This window comes from Lynx canadensis, chromosome E3 (assembly GCF_007474595.2).
Source record: "Lynx canadensis isolate LIC74 chromosome E3, mLynCan4.pri.v2, whole genome shotgun sequence".
Taxonomy (NCBI): Eukaryota; Metazoa; Chordata; class Mammalia; order Carnivora; family Felidae; genus Lynx; species Lynx canadensis.
In genome coordinates this window covers 8,478,150-8,500,912 of record NC_044318.1, presented here as the reverse complement: position 1 = coordinate 8,500,912, position 22,763 = coordinate 8,478,150, and the positions used below count along the sequence as shown (strand labels likewise).

General features: G+C 45.9%; 1 protein-coding gene and 1 non-coding gene across 2 annotated transcripts in view; one reads left to right on the top strand and one right to left on the bottom strand.

The window, feature by feature from the left end:
* The window catches only part of LOC115504318 (glutamate receptor ionotropic, NMDA 2A), an 81,789-nt gene extending 75,744 nt beyond the window's left edge, over positions 1–6,045 (top strand). Inside the window, exons 4-5 of the mRNA XM_032591634.1 lie at positions 5,620–5,789; positions 5,899–6,045. Coding sequence (XP_032447525.1) covers positions 5,620–5,719 — 100 coding nt within the window. The 3' untranslated portion in view covers positions 5,720–5,789; positions 5,899–6,045. The remainder of the gene's footprint in view (positions 1–5,619; positions 5,790–5,898) is intronic.
* A 12,574-nt stretch (positions 6,046–18,619) lies between these two features.
* On the bottom strand, positions 18,620–18,704 carry TRNAR-UCU. Its single transcript has one exon. It is a non-coding gene; the product is annotated as a tRNA-Arg (tRNA).
* Between the last annotated feature and the right edge of the window lie 4,059 nt (positions 18,705–22,763).

Genomic DNA, 22,763 nt, shown 5'->3' with positions numbered 1-22,763 from the left:
CCGTCTAACCTGCTTCACTGCCAGTCCTTAACCTCTCTGCCAACTGATCCTCCCCTTTGGTCTTTCCTTAAAAAAAATTTTCATGTTTATTTATTTTTGAGAGAGAGACAGAGACAGAGTGCGAGCAGAGGAGGGGCAGAGAGAGGGATTCACAGAAGCCAAAGCAGGCTCCAGGCTCTGAGCTGTCAGCACAGAGCCCGAGGTGGGGCTTGAACCCATGAGCCGCAAGATCATGACCTGAGCCGAAGTGGGAAGCTTAACCGACTGAGCCACCCAGGCGCCCCCCAAAAATTATGTTTTAATTTTTTCTGGCTGCTCCCTCCTCCAGCCCTGCACATCTGCTTCCTTCCGTCTCTTGTATGTATCCCAGACACAAACTTTTCAAAAACTTTGAAAACTTCCCTCTGTGTGGAGGTCATGATACGCTGTACCCCTCACATATGACCTTTTGATGTGATCAGCGTGGAACTGACCTTCTGGAAGTGTCCCAGCTCACCGACAGCAAGCCCACATCACCTCTGGGCCGTTTCCTCATTTATTAACAATCAAAGGAAGAACTGACCATTTTTGTGAGAGCTCTGGTAGGTTCTCCCTAATAGTAGGCCCTTTGGAGAAGCATAAAGCTTTATGACCAGGTCTAAGGCCCTGGTTATAGTTTTCTGGTGCAAACACAAAGACACGGCCCTTGTGGTGGATTTCACCAACAGAAAGGCCTACCATTGGAATATTTCTGTGAGTATTTTCTGAGTGTGTCCTTCATCTGGATAATTCTCTTGTGTCTTTAAGTCTTAACCACTCCCCTCCCCAAGTTGGGTTTGTTCCTCCTCCTTCCAAAGAAACCCGGAGTGTTCTCTGTACCTTGGTCTGTTCAGGGCACTGTGACAAGTCACCACAGACTGCATGGCTTAAACACAGACACTTCTCATAATTCTGGAGGGTGGAGTCCACGGTCAAGGTGTCCAACCAGGGCCCTCTGTTTGAGAAGGCCATCCTCTCACGGTAGCATCACATGGTGGAGAACGGACAGAAGAGAAGCAAGGTCTCCTGTGTCTGTTTCCAAGGATGCTAATCCCATTCATGAGGCCTTCACCCTCTGACCTAATGACCTCCCAAAGGCCCCACCTCCTGACCCCATCACATTGGAGTTGAGAGTGTCAACACATGAATTTGAAGGAACTCAAACATGGAGTCCCTACCACTCGATCTCTTTATCACCCGATTTTATGGCTTATAGTTGTCCTTCTCCCTGGAGGGTAAGCTGCCTAAATACAGGAAACATGGCTTCTTAGTCTTTGTACAGCCAGGGACCCACAAAACATGACACGGTAATGTTGATAATGATTGAACAGATGAGCACCTGGATACTTTTTGTCCCACTCTGCAGATTCTGACCGAAGCCTTCATTACACAAGGTGCAAATCCCCAGGGCTCAGCGCTTGGGGACAAAGATTTTTTTTTAATATGATTGTTAAATGTATATGAAGGCAGATTCTGGTTTGGAGGGAAAAAAATTTTTTTTATCAACGAGAAGCTTCTTTGGAGTTAAAATTCTGAATAGATTAGTCAATAAATAAATATACTTGAAGCACAGTTCTTGTGTGAGGCATAGAGCTGTGCTGAGCTGGGACGACAAAGGACGGGATCTTACGGTATAGCGTGTACACAGCTCAAAAACAAGTCAGCCCGGAAAGGAAGGACAGATTCGTGTTACGATACGCCTGGTGAAGGATATAAATAAGGCGGTGTGATAAGAGACTAACTTGAGGTGAGATGCAAGATGACCCAGAAAAGGATGACGAACGTGTGAAAAAGCTGGGGGGCTGGCGGGGAGGAGCCTTCCAGGTACAGGGAACAGCAGCTGCAAAGTCCCCGAGGGAGGAGAGAGATTAGCAAGTTTGGGCAACAGAAGGAAGCCCAGTGCAGGGCTAGAGAGTGATGAGCTGGCAGGGGGGTCGGGGGGGAGATGGAAGGGGTAAATGTGGGAACGTTGTCCCAGGAGATTTTGATTTGGACAGGTGTTCCTGGAGTACAACGTGGTCCGATGGAGAAGGCAGAGTGTTGGGTGTGAGGCCAAGACTGTAACCTCAGTAGGGCACCCCCTTTATGACAGCAATGCCTGCTTTGTCTCAGTAGGGCCAATCCAGTAGGGCCTCTTGGGATCCACAGTCAATAACAGGAGCTTCAAATCTTTAAAATCAGAGCCTTGGAGTTGACGACGGTAGGTCACCGAGTCCTGAGCCACATTCGTATGGAGAAAATGAACCCCCCAATGAATTACTCTCTTTAATAGAACTGACTTTTTTTTTACCGGACAATATAAACAGATTAACAGGTTCAAATTCACCTTTTTGGTTCCTGTGGGAGGTGGCAGCTTGCGGCTTCCCTTTTCCCACTTGGCGACAGGACAAGTTTACTGAACATCGAGGTGAAATCGAAGTGTCTGAAAGCCATAGACAATTACTGGGACCCGTTCGTCCCAACATTAACACATAGCAGATCAATTGCCTTCCTAAGGTAATATCTCTGAGGCAGGCCGGTTGGTTCTAAGAAGGATTCTGTGAGGTAACATGATTATATTTTTTCTGGGTGATAATCTCCCAGGGTAAAGCGTTTGTCTCTCACTTCTGGCAAATGGTGGGGTCTTGAGGACACAAATCAATCTTCTAAAAACATAGGTGACAGGAAATGAGCTGAGAAACCAAGCGTTTCTTTTCATCTGTTAGTTGGGTGTTAGGGCATAAAGAGAGAATTGAGGAAAAATTAGCTGGCTTGATATTTTGGGGAAAAAACGGCCATACTGCCAGTGAATCCCCAAACTGTCAAATTGTTGGTAAGAAGAGAGGATATGTATTCTTAAGCACTTACCTGAGAGGCACTTTGCATATTTGTTTTCATCTTCCCAACTATCCCACAAGGTAAGCCCTCACCTTTTCACTTTGCAGTAAACTGAGGCTTACGAGTGAGGAGACTTATCTGCATCTTCCTGGTTGTTAGGGGCAAACCTAGGACCTGAAAAATGGCTCCATCTGACTTGCATGGCTGTGATCCTGTCCACTCGCCACACTGGGAAACTGCAGACTGGAGAGCTGGGTCACTCATTGGATCCCTTTCCCCACATTGGCTTCTATGGGTCATCCTTTCTTTGGATGAGGGTGGGGAGCAGGGAAAGATTGCATTGGGCACATTTTTTAGATGGCTGTGTAGTTAAGTCACGCCCCCCCCCCCACGCACGTATACAAGGGCTGTGATGGGAACCAATTGAAAATTTCTACTTACAAGCGGGTCTGTGTTTCCAGAATCCCCATGATAAATTCATCTGTTGCATTCGCTGCATGTGTCTTTTTCACCCTGTGTCCTTAGGGTTTAATTCCATGTCTTATACACAGTAGGTACTCAGTGGGTGCTTGTTGGGTGAAAATGCATTAATGACCATGGGTATCTATAAATATACCTAGTATTAGGAGACATAGGTGGGATAATTAACTCATTAACTGGCCGAGGTTCCCAGCAATGCCAAAGAATACCACCGTATGCCTGTGACCCTGAATCTTAAGCCTGGGGCATTCATAACTCCTGTCCCAGACTCTCCCAGGAATCCTGACCAGGGAAGGAAGACCCTATGATAGACGAAGAGAGGGGGAAGAGAGAGAAGGAGACACAGGTGGGAAGAGGGAGGAGAAGAAGCATTGATGCATGGCCATGGTGGCCAGGAAGAAAAAGAGAATTGGATCTGACCATGTTTTTCAAAGAGCCACAGATCAATACCCAGCAGAAATTGTTATTTGGACATGCCATTGATTTAATGTACCTAGGACACATTTCTATCATGTTTATGGCATTTTGCAACCCGCTTCCATTACTCAAAGTCACATTGTCAAAAGAACCCATGTTCATGGACAAAGATATGCATCAATGGTGCTTGATGTATGTGTATATCTGATTATATATGTAGTATATACTCACTGCAGTTGTTCTTGGGGGGGGGAGGACTAAAAATATGAAAAAGAGAAAAAGTTATTTCTCGCCATTCAAAAATAGCTTTGCTTCATATTTCATTGTTTTTTCCATCCAGATATGGTTTATAAGCTCATCTGTTTTTATATAGCCAGGACTGTTCTGTATACATCACTGTGTAACCTACTTTTTTTTCTATGATATGGAATGGAAGTGATTTCCTATTGTGATGTTGGATTTCCACAAACATCACTGTGGTGCTTAGGTAACAGTCTGCTGTGTAGATGAGCCAGCAACAGAATATTCAGACAGAGCACGTATATCGTGACATGCATAAGTCAGAGAGCTGAGCCAATGGGATGCCCCATCACAAGATAGCCCAAGTGTATTGCCCAGAGAGCTGTTCATCGTCCTACACGAACTGTCTAACTGGGAAAACCCTGTTTCCTTCCTTTTTTAAGGCATTTCTGATTTGTATGGGTGTCCTTTGAATATGACTCGGCCAGGTTAATAAAGCAAGGTGGCTGGTGCAAAGCAACATATGTCACCTTGGTAGTTGGATGATAGCTTTTAAGAAAGCAGTACCCTGTGTATTTTAACAGGGCTTTTTCCTGATCAAGGACACTGCTATTTAGTATGTCACCTTTTACACTCCTGCTATGTAGGGAGGGAGGGAAAATGAAATGAACGAGCCCGCATTTGACAGATGACTCTATCAAGACACATTAAGTCCGTGGACTCAGGCACAAGGTGGACCCCAAGTCTTCTGATTCTCAGCCAAGTTTTCCTCAGTAAGGAAAGTGCCCCTTCCTACGTAAGGCAACCGTTATTTCTTCTCTTTGGTTGCAAACCTTTATCTGCAGTGGTAGGATAAAGCAAACTCTCCTCCCACTGAGAGTTTTATGTCTTCCTTCCTTCTTCTCTTTTCCTGTAAGCGTTTATAGTGTGGCTTAGGTCATGTTACTGAACTCTGGTCAAAAGAGGTTGTATGTGTTATAAACTTATTCTTATAAGTCAGTTAAGTGTCTGACTTCAGCTCAGGTCATGATCTGAATGTTGTATGTGTTATAAACTTATTCTTATAAGTCAGTTAAGTGTCTGACTTCAGCTCAGGTCATGATCTCACAGGGTGTGAGTGTGAGCCCCGTGTCAGGCTCTGTGCTAAGAGCTCAGAGCCTGGAGCCTGCTTCGGATTCTGTGTCTCCCTCTATGCCTCTCTGTCCTTTCCCTGCTCACGCTATGTTTCTCTCTCTCTCTCTGTCTCTCTCTCTCTCTCCCTCCCTCCCCCTTTCTATCTCTCTCAAAAATTAAGCGTTAAAAAATTTTAAAAAAGAATAAGAGGCAGTAACTCTTATCAGTGTAATGGGGGAGACAAATACTACCTAAGAGAAATGTCATGAAGGGTAATCCAACAATTAGTAGAAAGCATGGTACATGGTACAAATAATAATCACTCAATAAAAGTTAGCCATTGTCATGGTTACGCTCATCCTTAAGAACACCTTCTACCTGTGCTGTTGTAAACTACTGCATGTCCTTGGAAAAGCCACGTTCTCATTTTTGAGCCTCTATTTCCCACATGGATATAGTGGAAGCGTATAGGTAATGACTGCCAACAAATCTTCCGGCGCTAATATTCTACGGTCTCGCGGTGTTTTCCTACAGCAATTCAACTAACGAGGGGATGAATGTTAAAAAGTGCTGCAAGGGGGTTCTGCATCGATATCCTGAAGAAGCTCTCCCGTACCGTGAAGTTCACCTATGACCTCTACCTGGTGACCAACGGGAAGCACGGCAAGAAAGTTAACAACGTGTGGAACGGAATGAGCGGTGAGGTAAGTGGTCTTCCTCCCCCTAGGGCTGTCATCCAGACTGGGGCCCGCAGTGCTCAGGGGCGGTGGGAAGGAGGAATAAAGGCGCTGTGCTCCTTTGCCTCGTGTGCAGGTGGTCTATCAACGGGCGGTCATGGCGGTCGGCTCGCTCACCATCAATGAGGAGCGTTCTGAGGTGGTGGACTTCTCTGTGCCCTTCGTGGAGACGGGGATCAGCGTCATGGTTTCAAGAAGCACGGCACGGTCTCACCTTCTGCTTTTCTAGGTATGTGAACGCCATGGTCGCGTGCCATTTACCTATAAGGAATTATAGGTATTTGTCTTGTTGGCTCAAAGGATGGAACCAAGGAGGACCTTGCTCACTTCCATTTAACAACATCAGTGTGTTCCAGAGTGTGTCGTATTTGGTGTGTTTCTTTTTCTTAGGTTTATTTTTGAGAAGGAGAGACAGAGACAGAGCGTGAATGTGGGAGGGGCAGAGAGAGGGAGACAGAGAACCTGAAGCAGGGCTCCAGGCTCTGAGCTGTTAGCCCAGAGCCTGACGCGGGGCGCGAAGCCACGAACTGTGAGATCATGACCTGAGCTGAAGTCAGACTCTCAACCAGCTGAGCCACCCAGGCGCCCCCAAAGTGTGTCATATTTTAATGATCCCAATTCACATCCCCCCTGTTCACCCCATTAACATCTTTCATTTATCTCTAACTTGGAACTATTGGCTGAAAATACAAGCATGTATTCAGATACTGGTCTTGATTGTGTGCAATGTAGATTAGTAGATATATGTCTTAGAGCCTTGAAAACATTTAAAAAATAAATCTTCTGTCCGTAGTTCATTTAAATCAGCCCATAAGCCTTTATATGGTATCCTCATTCCCATCTTCCACCCCTCGCTGATGTGACAGCCGTTATTTACTGGCTGTAAAGGTGAAATAATGATGAACGTGCCGTGATTTATACCAGCACTCTGATAAACAAAATAGAAGTAGCTGGAAGAGCATACACTGATTGAAAATTAATGGAATCGTATTTTAAATGTGACTGTCCTTCAAGCTGAATGGTTTGGAAGGGAGGAAATTCCTTACTCTTAACTATTCCATAAATGTATGTTTTGAACATAAGTTTTGTTTTGTTTTGTTTGCTTTTTGTCATTTGTGTTGTGTTTTTGTTTTGGTTTGTCTTAGAGCAAGGTAGATCTCTATTTTCTATCTTGTTTTCCTTAGCAGTGTCAGTATTTGTGCATTAAGTAGCCTGGCTACAGGTGTAGAAACTGCGTGGACATACCCAGTGTTATTTTTTTTTTCTTTAAAGGATGGTATTGTGTGGAGTGTTTGGTTACCATCAGTGGTTTTTGACAGTAGCTATCTTGGAGATGGTGGGATTTAAATTCCCTTTTCCTTGGCACCCCCATCAGTGGGTTTGTCCCAGATTTGGGAAGGTGAAATTGAACATTGACCCCAAAAGCAAACTGCATGACAGAGGGAACTATTAAAGTCACTGAAATTTGTTACATTTTTCCAGACACACACACACACACACACACACACACACACACACACACACACCCCCTTGTCTGGTAGAGAGCTAAACTTGCAGACGAGAGCCAGTCTGTGGACACTGGGCTCCAAGCCCATAGTCTTACTTGTCCACCATCTTCTTTATATGTCATGGTGCATCCGGTGAAACCGTCTGTGTTTCATTCCCTTCAGTGGAACACTGGCTAACAGGATTTTGGGGTGCCGCCTCACTCACAGAGACCTATGGATTTGCCATTTTCGTTTCTGATAATCCATTTAAGCTGTTGAAATCCTTACCACTCCCTGGATTTGATTTTGCACTCCTTGCTTCCATTCTCCTAACCTTTGTTGGAGTAACATGGACCTTGACACACACACACCTCATTATGTTCCTTTTGTGCCTTTGTCTGATATGGATAATGGACCCATATCTTAACAACAGAGCCTCACTACACCAGGAGAAATGCAGCCGCCCGATAGAGACACACGGGCAGAATCTTAACGATGATCGGGAGACCCTCATGCACAAGCCACTGCTTATCACCATCTCCCATTACCTGGCAGACTCTGTAACGGAGCTCTTTGCCCTGGGGGTTAAGAAAAGGTTGGAGGAAGTGAGTTCATGGAAAGAATGGAAAGACATGTGTTTCCTTTCACAGTTGTTGACATACCTCCATAGTGACATAGTGAGAGAACGTTTTTTCCAATTCAATCAGAGAAGAAAAAAAATGCCAACAACTGGCTTGTCTCATAAAAAAAAAAAAAAAGAAATGGGTTGCTGATATCAAATCTGGCCTCACCCAGTTTCACCTAGATTTCTATCTTACCTGCATTAGTTGAACATTTCCATAAAAGTCAAGCATTTTTGCTAAGTTTAGCCAAGCCTCCTACCTGCCCCGCCTTATTCTTCCTCCTGTATCTTTAAAAATAAAGTAAAATAAATTGCAGCCAGAGGAAACTATTTTCAAAGCAGTTTTACACAGTAGGCTTAATATGTTTTCTAGTCACTAAATTACATCCCTGTTCGATTCACTGTGCACCCCCTTATTACGGCCATTATCTGCAGGTTTTGAAAGTCATAATGAGCCATGCTAAGCTACATTTTTCCATTCACTGGCTCAGTCTTCTGGAAGAGCCCAAACATTCAAAATCTGATTGCACTGCTCTTCATTACTTCCTGTCCTCTCATTCTCCGCTAACTCCATTAACTCACGTCGGAAAACGCTTGCAGGTAAAGCCTCCCAGGCTTTGTGTGCAAACGTAACCAGCCACTCTTCAAGGACAGAGGTGGCCTCTGGTGCAGTATTTCCATTCATTTACTTTCCAAAGACTTTCCAAGCAGGTTGGATTGTTTGAGCCAAAGAAATGCTGATCTGGAGCCTCCTAGATGGAAGCCAGCTTCACGGACAAATGTTGAATCTGTTTTAAGCCAGTCGAGGATGTATCAGGAGCTATCCCAAATGTTTCTGGGTCATTCCTTAGACACTATAGATGGTGCTTCACCATTATTCCAGTGCTTTTATGTTGTGGTGGTGGTGGTGGCGGTGGTGTATTAACAGCAATCCTTAAGGCACTTCATAGGCACCTAACTTATCAAAACCAGAACACTGGGGGCGCCTAGGTGGCTCAGTCGGTTAGCAGCCTACTTCAGCTCAGGTCATGAACCTCGCGGTTTGTGGGTTCAAGCCCCACGTCGGGCTCTGTGCTGACAGCTCAGAGCCTGGAGCCTGCTTCTGCTTCTGTGTCTCCCTCGCTATCTGCCCCTCCCCGCTCATCCTCTGTCTCTGTCCATCTCAAAAATAAACAAACATTTAAAAAAAAATTTTTTTTAATAAACATTAAAAAAAAAAAACTTTTTTAAAACCAGAACACTATAGCAGGATCCTTTATCTCCTGCCATGCTCACGAGCCAAGGGGCAGGTGTCGCTTCCAAGTGGGGAAACGTCTGGGATCAGTTGCTTGATCAGGCCTCCACCTTATTTTTGGAACAGTTAGTGTCAGCATTAGGATGCATCAACTGCCAAATGAAGCCATGTGCGTGAAGTATTCAGTAAGGATGGCCCCTAATATGTTGTATCATGTCACTGCCACCTGCACTGGCAGTGAAGTTATCCGATGAATAAACGCGCATGTTTGAAACCAGGACACCTTTTTCAGGACCACGAACAGCACACCGCTACCCGCCATTGCCACTGCTGGTTCTGGCTTTACCCGCGGAATCAAATAGCGCTTCCACTGGATGTACTGTGTGTGTGTGTGCACAGCAAACATCACACACCATCAAGTGCTTTCCGCTGTATTGTGCTCTTTTACTCATCATGGTGACCCTCCTCCCGTCAGACGCACCATGCCGTTAACATACCCAGCTTGGAGAATTAGTTCACCATTTTCTCTTCTTGAATATTGAGTGTGTTTAATCTCCTAATTATTTTCTTTATTTCTTCTCCCTTTTGGGCACACCTCAATACCCAATTGCAATGATTTCAGGGATATAATATTGTTATTACCCAAGCTAATTTCAACTAAGATATATCATGGTTGCAACCTCATTGATTTCTTCCAACTCACCATGTGTTATTTAACCTAAGTAGCCTGTGCTGGTACCTGATCCTTTTAACATATCTGCACCATGGAAACTGCATTGCAAAGCATTCCTGCCAGTTTTTAAATTATCCATGTAGTTAAAGATTCGGACGTATTAGTTTCTTGTTATATAGTAAGCTCATTAAACTGGAATTTATGATGACCCCTAGCTGTGTTAGGTAGTCACAGGCTTTAATGATAGAGTGGCTTGCTACCAGCCTAGTTCTTTATGATTATTACCAGCTTCAATCAGAAAAACAATTTAAAAATAATAAAATGCCTACTATTCAGGGTGTTATTGGGCTTCTTATATTTTACCCTCAGAAAATGTTTGCTTGTGATGAAAAGGATTATAACTTATTGGTACCCAAGGGCAGTTTCTTCCCAATGATGCATTAGGTGGAGATATGTTCATTTTCCAAAATTTTTGTCTGTGTTGATTTTCTAGCAAATCTGTGACCTGTGTGAATACAATGGCTCCATTCAGCCCATTTCATATCCTCAATCAGACTGAATATAAGCGTTAATTCATTTTACATAAAATCTCTTAACTTTCTAGAGCATTCTAAGATTTAGAACCTTGTGACTTGGCCTGCCCTTCTGAGACATCCATATGAAAATGAGCTGATGTAAACTACTTTTAGGGGAAATTACCATCTCTCCAAATACTCCTTCATTGTCTCTCTTCTTTGAGCAATGCTTTTTTTCACCCAATTACCATGCGAATATGATATCCTCAGTTGACTTTTCAAATGCATTCAAGCCCATTTACAGCATCAACAAGATTTTAAAATTGTAGAGATCTCATCTGTCTGGAGCAGACGGCAGAGAGGAGAGTGTGGTAGTCCGAGCAGTGGTGGCAGGACGTTGACCTTCCAATATTGATTGCTGTCAGCCCCCTGATTTTACGATCCTTTTCTACCAGGTCGTAGTGTGCCCTTTCCTTCTGGAATTCCCCACACATCGTCCCTCCAGCATGTAATAATCCAAGTGAAAATAAGAATAAAACCCATGCTGGTCAGCAGAAGCCTTAGAATTGACTCTTTGGGCCGGGTCTTGCTTCCCCATAGCATTGGTCCCCAGGATGATGCTATAATCCTATCGGACCCGACGAACTCTCTATTTGCATTCTTTTTCCCGTTTGTTTTTACTTTCCTTGACCCGATTTGGACGATGTCCTATGCTCTTCTCTATTTTTACCCTGTTATGTACAGTCTTGTAAAATGCCTCAAATGTTCTGCAGCATGAAGAAGGGTGGAGACGTATGAACCGACAGGGATTCATAGCTTCTTTTGAATGATCAGATGCTCATGAGGGAGGGGTGAGCCTGCCAACGGACCTCTGGGCTTCCCGCTGGCCCTGGTTGTGAGATCCGCAAACTGACCGTGTTCCACTCCTCTGGCCTGTTCATCCGCAGAACCGTTCAGCGCCTCCGTGTGGGTGATGATGTTTGTGATGCTGCTTATCGTGTCCGCCATAGCTGTTTTCGTCTTCGAGTACTTCAGTCCCGTTGGATACAACAGGAGCTTAGCCAAAGGGAAAGGTGAGACCTCCCTCACACTGACCCTGTTTCATTGACTTTCGACAAAGATTTCAGGTGGAGAGCACATCCTCCTGTGTGGGCTTGCTCTTGGGTTCCATGAACGGTGCCAGGTCACCGATGCTACTGGTAACCCTGTACACTTACAGGTTATTTGCTTCAACTAAAGAGGGGATCAAACAAAACGGAACACTTTTAATCGTGTTATCCTGTGGCAGTCTGTCGCCGTTAGGTGGAAACCACTGGCGATTTGTTGAGAAAGTAGATTTGAAGAAGTTTTCTGGCAATTAACATTTAAAATCTGTGTCAGAAGAAATGTTCAGGTTGTTTTGAGTCTCGACTTCAGTCCAGGCAGAGGAAATGGCTTTTATGATACTAGTTTAAGAACATTCTCCAGACTACTGAATCACACTTGAATTCATTTGACGGTAAAAATAGTTATAAAGTGGTATTTTCCCCCAAAGAATTACATTTCCTCTTGATAGTGCCTGACCTTAGTGCATTGTACTTGATAAAGCTGCCATCAGTAGATAGAAAATCGCACTGGGAGACATTCATTGGCTATAACTTATTAAGAGGCCCCTGTGCAAACCAATATTCATGTTAGAGACATAACACATTACATCACTCTGAGTGACTCTTCCTCAGTGCACAGCACGTTCTAAGTGGATGGCCTCGGGAAGGCTGCTTGGACCAAATCCCTTTCCTGAAAAAGACTTAGGTTGGTGGAAGACAGTAGGCATACAGCCATTCAAAATCAGGGTGCTTCAACTTGCCACATATTCTTATCCGGAAGATTCACTATTGGAAACAGTCAGCAGGTCATGGGAATCTGCTAGGAACTTAGTTTTTCTTGAAATCCTCCCACTTCTTAACCACTGAAGAGTGGTGGTAACTGCATGAACCATCTCCAGTCAAGCTAACATAGTGAAAATGCCGTAAGTAATCATAAATTGTGTTTTAAATGGGAGAATCACCAGCCTCCACTAAAATGGCAACGTAAGTAACCAGTACAGAGGTTCCAACAGAGTGGGGTCTGGGAGGGTTTTCTGGGAGTGATCGCACCACCGTGGAGTCTGTAGTTACATTCATAGAATCAAAGTTTGTGCTGTTTTGTGAATTCACGCATTTCTCTGACGAGTATTTATTGAGGAGGTACCATGTCCCAGGCACTGTGCTAGCACAGAGGGACAACATGATAATCTGGGTGGAGACTTCCTGATTTCCCCCCTCCCCCTGCCAGGGAGCTGAGAATTTACTTGTGAAGATAACACATGAACACGTAACATTAATAATCACAGATGGTAATAAGTGTCAAGAGAAGGGGAGTAAAAGACAAAGTGAGGTGACGGGTGGGGGCACTGCTTTAGATAAGATGGCCTAGCAGGGAAGAACTTCCGGAAGACAGGACATTGGAGCTGAGGACCCGAAGGAACGAGAAGTCATGTGAAAAATGGAGGGACAAGCATTTTGTGCAGATGGAACAGCAAATACAAAGAAAGACCTTGACGGTGAATCAATCTGGATGAAACAGAAAAGACGTGAGTGAGAGCGGTGGACAGTGATACAAGATGGCGGGAAAGGCGGGACGAAGCATGTACAGCGTAGGAGGATCACGGGGGCTGCTCTCTTGGGATAATGAGAAGGGCAGGCAGGAGTGGAAGGAAGGTGCTAGTTTTCTGAGAGAAAGGATTACAGTGGTTTGGACTTGGCTGGAGATTAGTGGATAATCAGGTATATATCTTTCAAGACAAAAAACAATCCAGAGGCCATCACATGCAACAACTCCTTCTCTGGCCAAAGCTCACACTTGGAAGACTATTGTAAAGCAAGGAATTGAGCAAGCAAACTCCCCAGCCCTTCCGTCGCCTCGAGGCTTTTTGTTTCCTGCTCATCTGCTTGTGGAAACTCCAGACATGACAGCTACAGGTTTCTTTGTGCAAAATGGCTTTCTGTTACATTTCCCGGCACGTTATGGGGAGGGTTTTATGTCCGGCTCCGTAATAGTATTCGTGAATCAGGAGTTCACAAAAGTCTTGGACAGAAACCCTGCAGCTGCCTATTCTGATTCCCAATAGCCATCACTTCTGGTCAGCCTCATTCCCTAATAAAATTAAGTAGTTCGTGAAGTTAACTGATTGACTCTAATTATTATTTTTTTTTCCTAAGACTTCTTGGCATCTTGGGAATAAGTCCAGAAGATTATAAAACTAGGCAAAGAGAAACAGAAGCGCTTGAGATTGAGAATAACAAAATTAATTGCCTTCCCTTTGATGTGCTGTATAGGGTTATTATAAATATTGCTGCAGCCTGGGTTTGGCCTCCAGTGTGCAGAAAGCCTGCTTCTCCCAGGCTCCCTGCCCAGAACTTCATACCACCCGTCAATGATTCACTTCTGCTACTTTATTTATTGCCCACTCTGCTGCTGTTGCCAACCGAAGTCTGAGTAGATCATTTTTTCATATCTTCATTTACTTAAATGACATAAAAATTAACCTTCTGTTAAAGGAAGTCCTTTTTTCCCATGAAATGAGGGCATAAATTGATTTTTCTCCCCCTTGTGCAAAACAGACATGAAAGCCGAAAGGCTTGCATTTTACAGCCCGTAGATCCCACCCCCACCCCAATATATTGTGCCATGTTGTTCTGCCTCTTTAGTGAAGATTGCTACAAAGAACATTTAAGAATCTTAAAAGGGACACGTAGCTGTTGCGGGGATACACCGAGGAAGAAAAAGTGCTGTGATATCAGAGTTCATTTTCCGTGACCTGCAACCAAATGTCTTTCATCTGTGAAGTGGTGGGAGAATTCAGCTGTTATTCGGGTTCCTTGATGTCTCCAATTGCAGACAACTGAAAAGTTGGGTTTAATTCCTATATTGTGCACACTTTACGTCCTGAGTTTGAACACGAGCAGTTGCGAGGGACAATTGGATTAGACTGCCACACGTCAGTCCCACTGGACCGCATGGTTCTTACCAGTAGCACGGCCTGTGAGAACTGAAGCGACCTCACACATGCATTTCTGCAAGCCTCGCTAGGCTGATTAGGAGATTGGCTCCCCCAGATGGAAATCGAATCCAAATTTAAAACCACATTTTGCAGAGGCCATTTTCTTTTCCTTTCTCCCTTTTTTTTTTATTATTTATTTCGCCTTCTTTAAGAAATGTGGCAGAAAAAAAAAATCCAGCTAGATAGAAATGTGGGGGAAATGCTCATTTTAAAGATGCAGGGAGTGTGGTGGCTGTAGTTCTGGGACAATGAAGTACCACTGTGAGACGGTCCCATCTTCCGGCACCCGGCAGGATTGCTGGCAGCCGCCGCATTGCCCTTTCGAGAAAGTTCTGAGAATGTCCTTCCTGTTATTCGCAGCACCCCATGGCCTTCTTTCACGATTGGAAAAGCTATATGGCTCCTCTGGGGCCTGGTGTTTCAACAACTCCGTGCCCGTCCAGAACCCCAAAGGTACCACCAGCAAGATCATGGTGTCCGTGTGGGCCTTCTTCGCCGTCATCTTCCTGGCCAGCTACACGGCCAACCTGGCCGCTTTCATGATCCAGGAGGAGTTTGTGGACCAAGTGACCGGCCTCAGTGACAAAAAGGTAAGGTCACCTTACTTCCCTCACTGCCCCAGGGGCTGATCTTAAATGCTCTCTTCTCAGAAGGGCCCATCCAAACCCATCAACTCTAAGCACAAAGCCAGAGGGTTGGGTTTTTTTTTTCTTTTAACTTGAATTGGCATCTTTCTAAAAATTTTAGAAACAGAACCTGAGGCTTAGCCCTCCCAGATCTAAAAGATTCCGGGTCTAATTTGGAAGCACCGTTTCCCCAAACGGTCGTCTGTCATATTTAGAGAACGATGACGGTGGCACTGTGTTCCAGCTCAGGCTGGAGTTCTCCCCCGTAAGACAGCGCGTGGTGTTGGAGGAGACCTACGAGCCTGGACAAGGAGAAACTTGGGCGGGGTGGAAGTGGGGTGCTCTGAGCCTGTAGCGACGTCCCCGTTCTCTGGCATTGGTTGAGTCTCTAATGTGCCCCCACGCCCGGATTTCTCATTTCTGACACGAAAGAAAGTCATCTCTAAGGCCTGCCCAGAGACAAACTAACAGCGCCTTTGTACCCGTGTACCCGGCCAGCCCCACCGTCTGCATTCCTGACTCACCTGAAATTTCCTCAAGGGCACAAAAGGAGCAGAGAGGCTTTCATTCGCCACCGCCACCGGCTCCTTTGTACTCAGACACCTCTCCAGCCCTCCCTCTCGGGGCGGGGCCGTGCTTCCAATATCACACCTGCTGTCTCCATTCTCTGCTAGAATGTCACAAGGGAGGGCGGGTGTGAGTGGCTGTTCAGAAAGGCACCCAGAGGAAGAAAAGAGGTAAACCGGGTGCAGCCTTCCGTTGAAATTTTAGGTTCAGGAAGCAAATCCTGACTTGCTAAGCTCAGCAGTGTGGGGATTGCTGCCTCGCAAAGATTTTCTGTCTCGCGTACGTGGATAATTGTCTCTCTTCATAAAATCTCACCAGCATGTCTTGCTGACTTAAGTCTACATGTATCCTTTTGGCATTCGTCAACAAACCGCTGAATAGAAAATCAACCATGAAAGGCCCTAACAGCTTATCTGTGACATATGCTGTGGTTGAAAGAGGTAGAGAGAAGGCCTGTCATCAGAAGATGATGAGTGGCAGGGGTGAGTGGTTGGCCTCTCTCTGAACGCTTCCCACTGTGGCTGGAGTAAATGCCACTCTACCATGGCGACAGAGCCCTCTATTTATCTGGTGCACCCCTCAAGTGTTCCCTCCCTCTTGCTCGCACAGCCCCCCTCCTGTACCCTCAGTACCGCAAGCAGATTTCCACCACAGTGCCCTTGCACTTGCTCTGCCCTCTGCCTTGAATGTTCTTCCCCATCATTCATGGCTGGCTCCTCCTTGACTTTCAGGTCTTTTAGGGAAAATGTCACCTCTTGGGAGGGGTGTTCCCAGCCACTGTGGCGAACTTGGCAGCTTGCGCTCATACTCCCACGATACTTCAGTTCTAGTAGAGAGAAATAAACAACACACGCATGAATGTAAACGGGAACAAGATTCCAGTCAGGAACAAGTATTATCAAGGAGCTAAAACCTGTGAGATTACGTTGACATGGCTGGAGGGGCTATCAGGGGAATGCTTAGGAGAGAGTTCTCTGGCACTTAGCAGGTGCTCAGGATATGTTTGTTGGGTGACAAATGCATGCTGTGTAGGACACTGTAGGCATCTCACCTGGGTCTCCTGGGATCCGTCTTCCAGCTCCGTGTACCCATCCCACTTTTGCTGACAAAGGCTCATGAGGGGGATCTTCACAGGAGGATCACCTTGGGGCACAAGAACGGTAAACTTCTGGAAAGGTTAAGTTCCCCCAATCCCTTCGGTTACCTCTAAACAACAGCTAACCAGTGTGGGAGCACAAAACCCCAGCCGTTCCTTTGCTTCTGGGCAGGGCAAACTCAGAGGTGCGATTTACTCCATGCTTTCATAGTCACGGAACCTGGCCGTGCCTCCTCATTCCTCCCTGACGTTTAGGAGAAGAGATTGTAGCAAGAGAGGCAGACAGCAGTCGTGAATGTGCCTTGTAGTCCATAGAATCCCCCACGGCCACCGGCACCGGTACGTGCCTCCCGTCACATCAGGGGAACGAAAATACGGTTCCTCGAAGAGGCAGGTTGAGGTACAGCAGAAGCATCGGGAACCAGGATTTTTCAAGAAAGTAGTTCACAGCCTATTTTGCTTTTTGTTGCTCTTTTCAAAGGCAAGGGTGAGAAAAAAAAAATCCCTTGCTACGTAGTTTTGGGTCTAAATAACATGGCCGCTTGTGGGAAAACTAATTAGAACCACTAATAATTTGACTGACCTTCTCTGGCTTTGAGACACCTCGTAACAGATACCACATCGTCATGGGACACAGCTCAGCTCCCAAGCTCAGAGCATTAGTGGCACGCAGATAGTTCGTTTAATTAAATGTTTGCTACAATTAGATAAACAGCAAAATTCTTGGAGTAAATAAGCTAAATGCTCCCAGAAGAGTAATAGCAGATACACCGAGAAAGTTTACAAAATAAAAAAATCTATATGGAATCAATTTATTTTAATACTGTACACACTCAGGGGTTTTTTTTTCCTTTTTTTTCCTTTTTTTTTTTTTTAAATCATGATTACCTGTGTAACAACTCAGGTTTATGATGCTTTTAAAGCATTTTGCAGTCTTAGTGCTTGCTGGGAAAAGCACCGTTGAAGCCCGTGGCGCACTCAGATGAGCTCGGGCTTCGGTTCTAAATAGGCAGATTCATAGGTAGATGTTCCCCTAGGAAATACTAAAGAAAAGTTGAAATGTTGATGGGGAAGCTTCCCAAAAAGGGTGGGGGAGCTCCAAGGTGAATGTAGTGGCGAGAGCAACGCCAGGTTTGGGGTCAAATGAACCTGCGTTCCACCCTCGACCTTGCCATAAAACGGTTGTATGGCCTTCGGTATGTCCGTGTCCCCAAGGCTTAATTACCTAATAGGAGTGGGGGCGGGTATTAATACCTTTCTGGCAAGGTTAATATGAGTATTAGCAATAATCCTCACACCGTGCCCGGCACTTGGTAGGTTGTCCTGTTAGAACTGCTACTTCCTCCTTCCAGCCTCCTCCTCCTCCTCCTCCTCCTCCTCCTCCTCCTCCTCCTCCTCCTCCTCAGCCTCGCTGCCTCATGAGCTGTTCCGCACCTCTGGGGGCTGGGAGCGTCGCTGCACCAGCTGGCCTCTTGTGACAATGGGGAGAATTCAGGAGGCTGGCCTCCGTAGCGGAGCCCACGAATGTGTCCCCGTGGAGTTGTGCTGTCCCCGAGTGCTGCGGTTCTGCTGCTGGGTGGGCACCGGCTGCACAGAGGCCTCTGAGCCTCTCCTCCCTTCTAAGGGCCCCAGTCGGTTGATGCTGACCTCCAGAAGCTCGTGGGGCGTCACCAGCAGGAGCAGACCGTACTCGAAATACAGCTCCACGTGCTAGTGACCCTTATCTGTAGTCACAGAAGACAGACATATTTTTAATTTTTTTTTAGTCTTTATTTATTTTGAGAGAGAGCGAGAGCTCAGTGCAGGGTGGGGAAGTGGGAGGGGCAGAGATTGGGGGGGGGGGGGGTGGAGATGGAGAATCGGAAGCAGGCTCCAGGCTCCCAGCTGTCAGCACAGAACCTGACGTGGGGCTCGAACCCACAAACTGCAAGATCATGACCTGAGCAGAAGTCAGACGCTCAACCAACTGAGCCACCCAGGCGCCCCTAGTTATTTTTAATAAATGTGTAGTTTGGATGTGTAAGAGGAATAAAGAAATGTCCTGGTCCATTGCCACATTTGCCCTAAGCATTTTATTCCCCAGATCTGCATCTGTACTTGCTCTGTCCTGAAGGGCTTGCCGTGTCTTGCCCTCTTGGATGACTTCCAGACTTGTTCACATACTGGATGGGAGAAAAGTTTAGAATATAACCTCCTAATCCTTTGTTCTCCATATTAGAAGGAAACTGGCTCCATTATTTGGCTAAAGTCACTTTGGGTGACAGCAGGTGATGAGGCAATGTGTATCAAGCCACGTATTCTTTGAAGGACCAAATGATTAATTGCAAAATCGGTCCCCAGTTTACACATAGAGAAACTGAGGCTTGGAGAACTTAGGCAGCTGCCCCAAATGACTCAGTTCCTAAGGGGCAGATGAGGAGCTGAATTGTCTAAGCCTAAGACCAAGTGAAGGCAATGAACTTGACCAGGGAGTATAGTCTTCAGAGAGAGAAGCCCCAGGGAGTTCCACTGACTCCCTCCACCCCCGGCATCGTGATTACATTGCTCTGTGGTCTTGCTGACCATGGACATCTCTGTACCACGCTTTCCTCTGCTACAGCCCACATCTGTTTTGTTCTCTTTGGACACAGAACTCTCTGGGAGAAAGTTGCACAAGAAATCATTTCTGAAAACTACACGGACGATGTCCTCAGTGGGAGGCCCCGGATTTAAGAGATGACCCACACTTGCCTCGTGTGCCTACGGTCTATTTTTCACACTGTAGGTCCTAGCTTTTTAGTGAGCCCTGAAATTAATATAAGGGTTGTGGCCATTAAAGAAATAGAACATCTCAGTGACATCAGAATAGATCACATGTAGAAAGAGTGCAGGGAAGTGGCACGTGTGTGTGTGTGTGTGTGTGTGTGTGTGTGTGTGTGGACAGGGTATACGTGAAGAATGTCCTGGTCCATAGAGTGTGTTTTGAGAGTCATGCTGTAAAAAGTTTGACAGCCTTGGGGCACCTGGGTGGCTCAGTCGGTTAAGCATCCAACTTCAGCGCAGGTCATGATCTCACCGTTCGTGGGTTTGAGCCCCACGTCAGGCTCTGTGCTGACAGCTCAGAGCCTGGAGCCTTCTTTGGATTCTGTGTCTCCCTCTCTCTGCCCCTCCCCTGCTTGTTCTCTCTCTCTCTCTCTCCTCTCTCATCTCTCTCCTCTCTCTCTCTCTCTCAAAGTAAATAAGCATAATGAACATAAAAAAAAATTTTTTTAAGTTTGACAGCCTTTACTCTAGTGGGAAAGGTTTTTGGATCTCGGTGCTGGGCTGAATTTTGTGGGGGTGATGGTACAGTTAAGGCCTGAGAAGTGTGGAAGTTCACCACTGAGGCTGAACATCTGCCTCTGTCACTGTGCAAACCCAAGGTAGGGACCAAAGCAAACCTGTAAAGAGCTACGTGGCCCCTCTGCTGCAGACGGGGAGTGAAGGGGACGACATCTGGTCAGTGGACCATCTCCCATGCCTCTGGAGATCAGAAGCAGCTGACACAGCACCTAGATTTCTACAGCGTACTTACCTGTGTCCCCAGAGCAGGCAGCTGCTGTGCCCACGAGCGGGGCTGGTGCCTCTTCCTCTTTTGGTGATGAATTGAGGCACTGCCCGCCAGAGGGAGTGCAAAGAGCATTTTGTTGTTCATGTGCGCACACACACACGCACACACACACACACACACGCACACAACACTCAACCAACGCAAGGCACCCAGCAGGAAGATCTCATTTGGCCAATGTATGGCCACTTCCCCCCAAATGCAGTGGTGGCTGCTTATTACACAGCGGCTTGCCTAATTCAGGGGACAACGATTTTCAAGTGGAAATTTAAATTAACGGTGAAATGAAGTGTGAGTCTGGAAGGAAGAATGATGGTTGTGGTTGGTCTGGCTTGGGTGAACTTGGATGCCTTCTCCAGCAGTTCTTAGCTGCGTGTAAGACATGCTGACCTAGAAGTCTCAGATGCCTCTGAATCCTAGCCCTGGTCCCGCCATGGGTTTGCTGGGTGTCCTTCCCTTCTGTGGGTCGCACGGTCCTCCCTCTAAAAGAGGAGTGGTTACTAGCGATGGACTTTGTGGAAGGACAGAGTTCAGACTTAACCTGAGGTCAGGCATAGGTGCGATGGAATTCTGGACTGCTGCTTGCAAGCAGTGTGATCCTAAATAGGTCGTGTAACCTCCCTCAGCCTCAGTTTCCCCATCTGTAAAATGGAGCCTCTAAGATTTGTTACCTGGCGATTCGTTGTGCAGATTAAATGCTCCAGCATCTGTAAAGTCCTTGGCACAATGCTGGCCCTAAGCAGTCCTCAAAAAGTGCCAGTCATTATCATTACTGTATAGTTGCAGAATTTCCTATTTCACGGAAAAATGAAGCCCAGGTTACTTTTTTTTTTTGTCCATGCTGATAATAAAATTGAAAAGTAATAATAACTATTTTTGAGTGCTCATTCTGTTGCAGGCACTATTTTAATTACTTGACAAATTTTAACAATTTTAGAATGCCCCACTAAGCCCTACAAGAGGAGTACTGATCTGGAAAATAATTGGAGGCAGTATAAAGTGACTTATCTAAGGTCTCATAGTTCATAAATGATAGAACCTGATTTTTTAACTTTTGAACCTGAGCTCACACTTGTACCTATTGCCCTCTGCTGACTCTAGATTTTAATTCTGTTTCTGGGACTCAGACCTAGTACTCTTGACTCCTAATCTCACTGGGCTGTCCCCAGGCACTGCACTTATGAACACAATATCAGTCAATCACGGAAGACAAGTGAGCATGGACAGCCAACCTTAATGGAGGCTTGAGAGCCATTCAAGATATGGGCATCCCCAAGAAGCTAATGGTTCCAGCTCAAGAAACGTTCATGGAGGCTGCCATTATGCCTGGAATATATTAGGTCCCCAATAAGTGGGCCATGCATGAATGAGCGAGTGGGGAATGAGTAAATGGCAAACACAGTTACTGTAGCGGAGGAAACATAATTTTCCTCTACCCTTGTAGGTTCTTGGCTGAGACACCTCTATAACAAAGACAGATGAACAGGAGAAAAACAACAAAAGTTTAATAGCATGGATACATTCTGTAGACGTGGGACATGCCCAGGAAAGCCAAGTAACTCTTTGTGATGGCCCAAGCCACCAACTTGACCACTGTCCACCAGCTAAGGACAAAAGAGAGACACGGGGGGCGGGGGTGAGGAGTCCTGTTAGGGGAGCTTGTCAGGAAAAGCACAGTAAACAAGGATGAGGGCTGTTCTATAGACTTAAGTTGGTGCCTTCAACAATAAGAGTTTCTAGAGATGAGCCATCTTCCTTCTCTAGGTGCTGAGAGGCAGACCCCCTACCAATATCAGTGTGTCCTCTTACAAAGGGCTTTACTCTTCAGACCTTGTCCTGTGTCTGCTGTTTGTAAAAATAACCAGCCGAAGAGAATCCTTAGGCCAAGGAGGCTATCCTGGCGTGATACTTGTGTTGTTCATCATTGCCCAGGAGCGGTCATGGTAATTGTGAATGAGGTTCAGACAAAGGGAGTGATTGGTGGGGAAAACAGAGAAATTTCATGAGAAGGTAGATAAAATGAACCGAGTTAAAGTAACACCTTCATTTCGGCGCAGTTAGTGTTTCCTGAGCACGGCCCGTGTGCCCACCGCAAGGCCCGTCTATAATTGGGGCCGAAAAAAGTTAATGCAACAAATGCCTGTCGCACACGCAGCCAGGCCCTGTGCTCGCCACTTGGGGGACAGTTGGGAACGAGACAGACACTGTTTCTGACCTCTCAGAGCTCACGGGCCAGTGGCAGGTGGGATTAAATAAAAAAAGGAAACAGAAATGAATGGTTTTTCAGCTGTCCCGTGCTAGGGCGTGCATATGTTTAACTCCCGACACAAGACACAATGGTGGCTGACTTCTCCTCCTTCTTTCTTTGTCTCTGTCCTGTCTGTCTGTCTGTCTGTCTCTCCAGTTTCAGAGACCTCACGACTATTCCCCCACCCTTCCGATTTGGCACGGTGC